The sequence below is a fragment of the Monoraphidium neglectum genome (assembly GCF_000611645.1).
Source record: "Monoraphidium neglectum strain SAG 48.87 unplaced genomic scaffold scaffold03206, whole genome shotgun sequence".
NCBI lineage: Eukaryota > Viridiplantae > Chlorophyta > Chlorophyceae > Sphaeropleales > Selenastraceae > Monoraphidium > Monoraphidium neglectum.
This window is the reverse complement of record NW_014010422.1, coordinates 6,155-7,433: the sequence shown is the minus strand read 5'-3', so window position 1 is coordinate 7,433 and position 1,279 is coordinate 6,155. Positions and strand designations below refer to the sequence as shown.

The following is a 1,279-nucleotide window of genomic DNA, read 5'->3' as shown; positions in this document are numbered from 1 at the left end:
GCCCGCGTCGGGCGGGCCGGCCCCCGCCGCGGTCGCCGCCGGGGTCGCCGCCGCCGCCGCCGCCGCGTCCTCGGCCATGCGGCGCTCCGCCGCCGCCAGCAGCTGCCGCACCGCGCGCCGCTCGCCCCAGCCCAGCGCGGCGAGTCCGCCGAGTGCCGCGGCCAGGTCCTTAGGCTTCATACTCGCCGCGTGGCGCGACACCAACTGCAGGACGGGCTGCCGCAAGCCCGACAGCTGCTGCGCCATGGCTTCAAGGCGGGCGGGGTCCCTCAGCGCCTGCTGGCGCCGCCGCCACCGCTCGCTCCGCCGCCGCTGCGAAGCCGAGGCGCTGGCACCGGCGGCTTGTGGCGAGCCCTGGCCGCCCGGCGGCTCCTCTGGCCGCAGGCCCGCTTCCGCCTGTCCTGCATGCGCGCCCTCTGCGGCCGCCGCCCCCGTCGCCTCCGCGGTCGCCACCGCCAGGCGCGCGCGCGCCCTGCCGCAGGCGGCGATGAAGCCCGCCGCGTGCCCCGCGTCAAACTGGTCGCCCCGCGACTGCAGCAGCTTGCCTAGGGATGCAGGAGTCGATGCCTGAGAGATCGCCCGCATCAGCAAGCCGGGCAAAAACTGCCGCTTGCGGCTGCTGCTGCCTTCTTGGCCGCTGCCGCCGCCGTTGCCGCCGCTGGCGTGCGCCCCGTGCTCATGCACTGCGAGCGGCGGCGGCCATCTCAGGCCGTGCTGCGAGGGGGTGGGGTGCGGCGCCGCGGGGCGGGTGGCGGCGCCCGCGTCGATGCCGCCATCCCCCCCGCCGCCGCTGCCGCTGGCGGCCGGCCGGCTCGGGGCCGAGACTGCGCAGGACGTCAGCCACAATCGCCGCTGCTGTGAAGGTGCGCAGGCCGCCGCAAGCGGCGCCCGCATGACGGCGGTTGGACGGGAAAGGCGAGGGTAACGGGGGTTTGAAAGCGATGATACGGCAGCTGTAAACAGGCATGCAGGCGGCACAAGGTGTTGCAGTAGCGGAGGCTTGCGCCCCGGGCGGCGGCGGCAGCGCACCCCTCACCTCTGATGCACTTGGCTGGAGCCATCTGTGCGCGCCAATGGGAGCTATGCGTATGACAGGTTGTTGACTACATCGGTGATGCCCTGTATGAGCGGTGCAGGCGCCCAGCGAGGTGCGCATTTCTGCAGGGCGACCCGTGCGGCGAGTCACAGATGTCCGGCAGCTACACTCCCCAACATTCTTTAACTAAAATATGAAGAGAATATGGAAACTGATAGCCCCAGCCACGATCTGGGGACCTTG

General features: G+C 72.7%; 1 protein-coding gene across 1 annotated transcript; it reads right to left on the bottom strand.

The window, feature by feature from the left end:
• Positions 1–111: 111 nt before the first annotated feature.
• On the bottom strand, positions 112–894 carry MNEG_12361 (hypothetical protein; the record flags this gene model as incomplete). The annotated part of the gene is made up of 1 exon (XM_014039168.1): positions 112–894. A coding segment is annotated over one exon (783 nt), but the record flags the coding sequence as incomplete, so codon positions are not given.
• Positions 895–1,279: the final 385 nt, after the last annotated feature.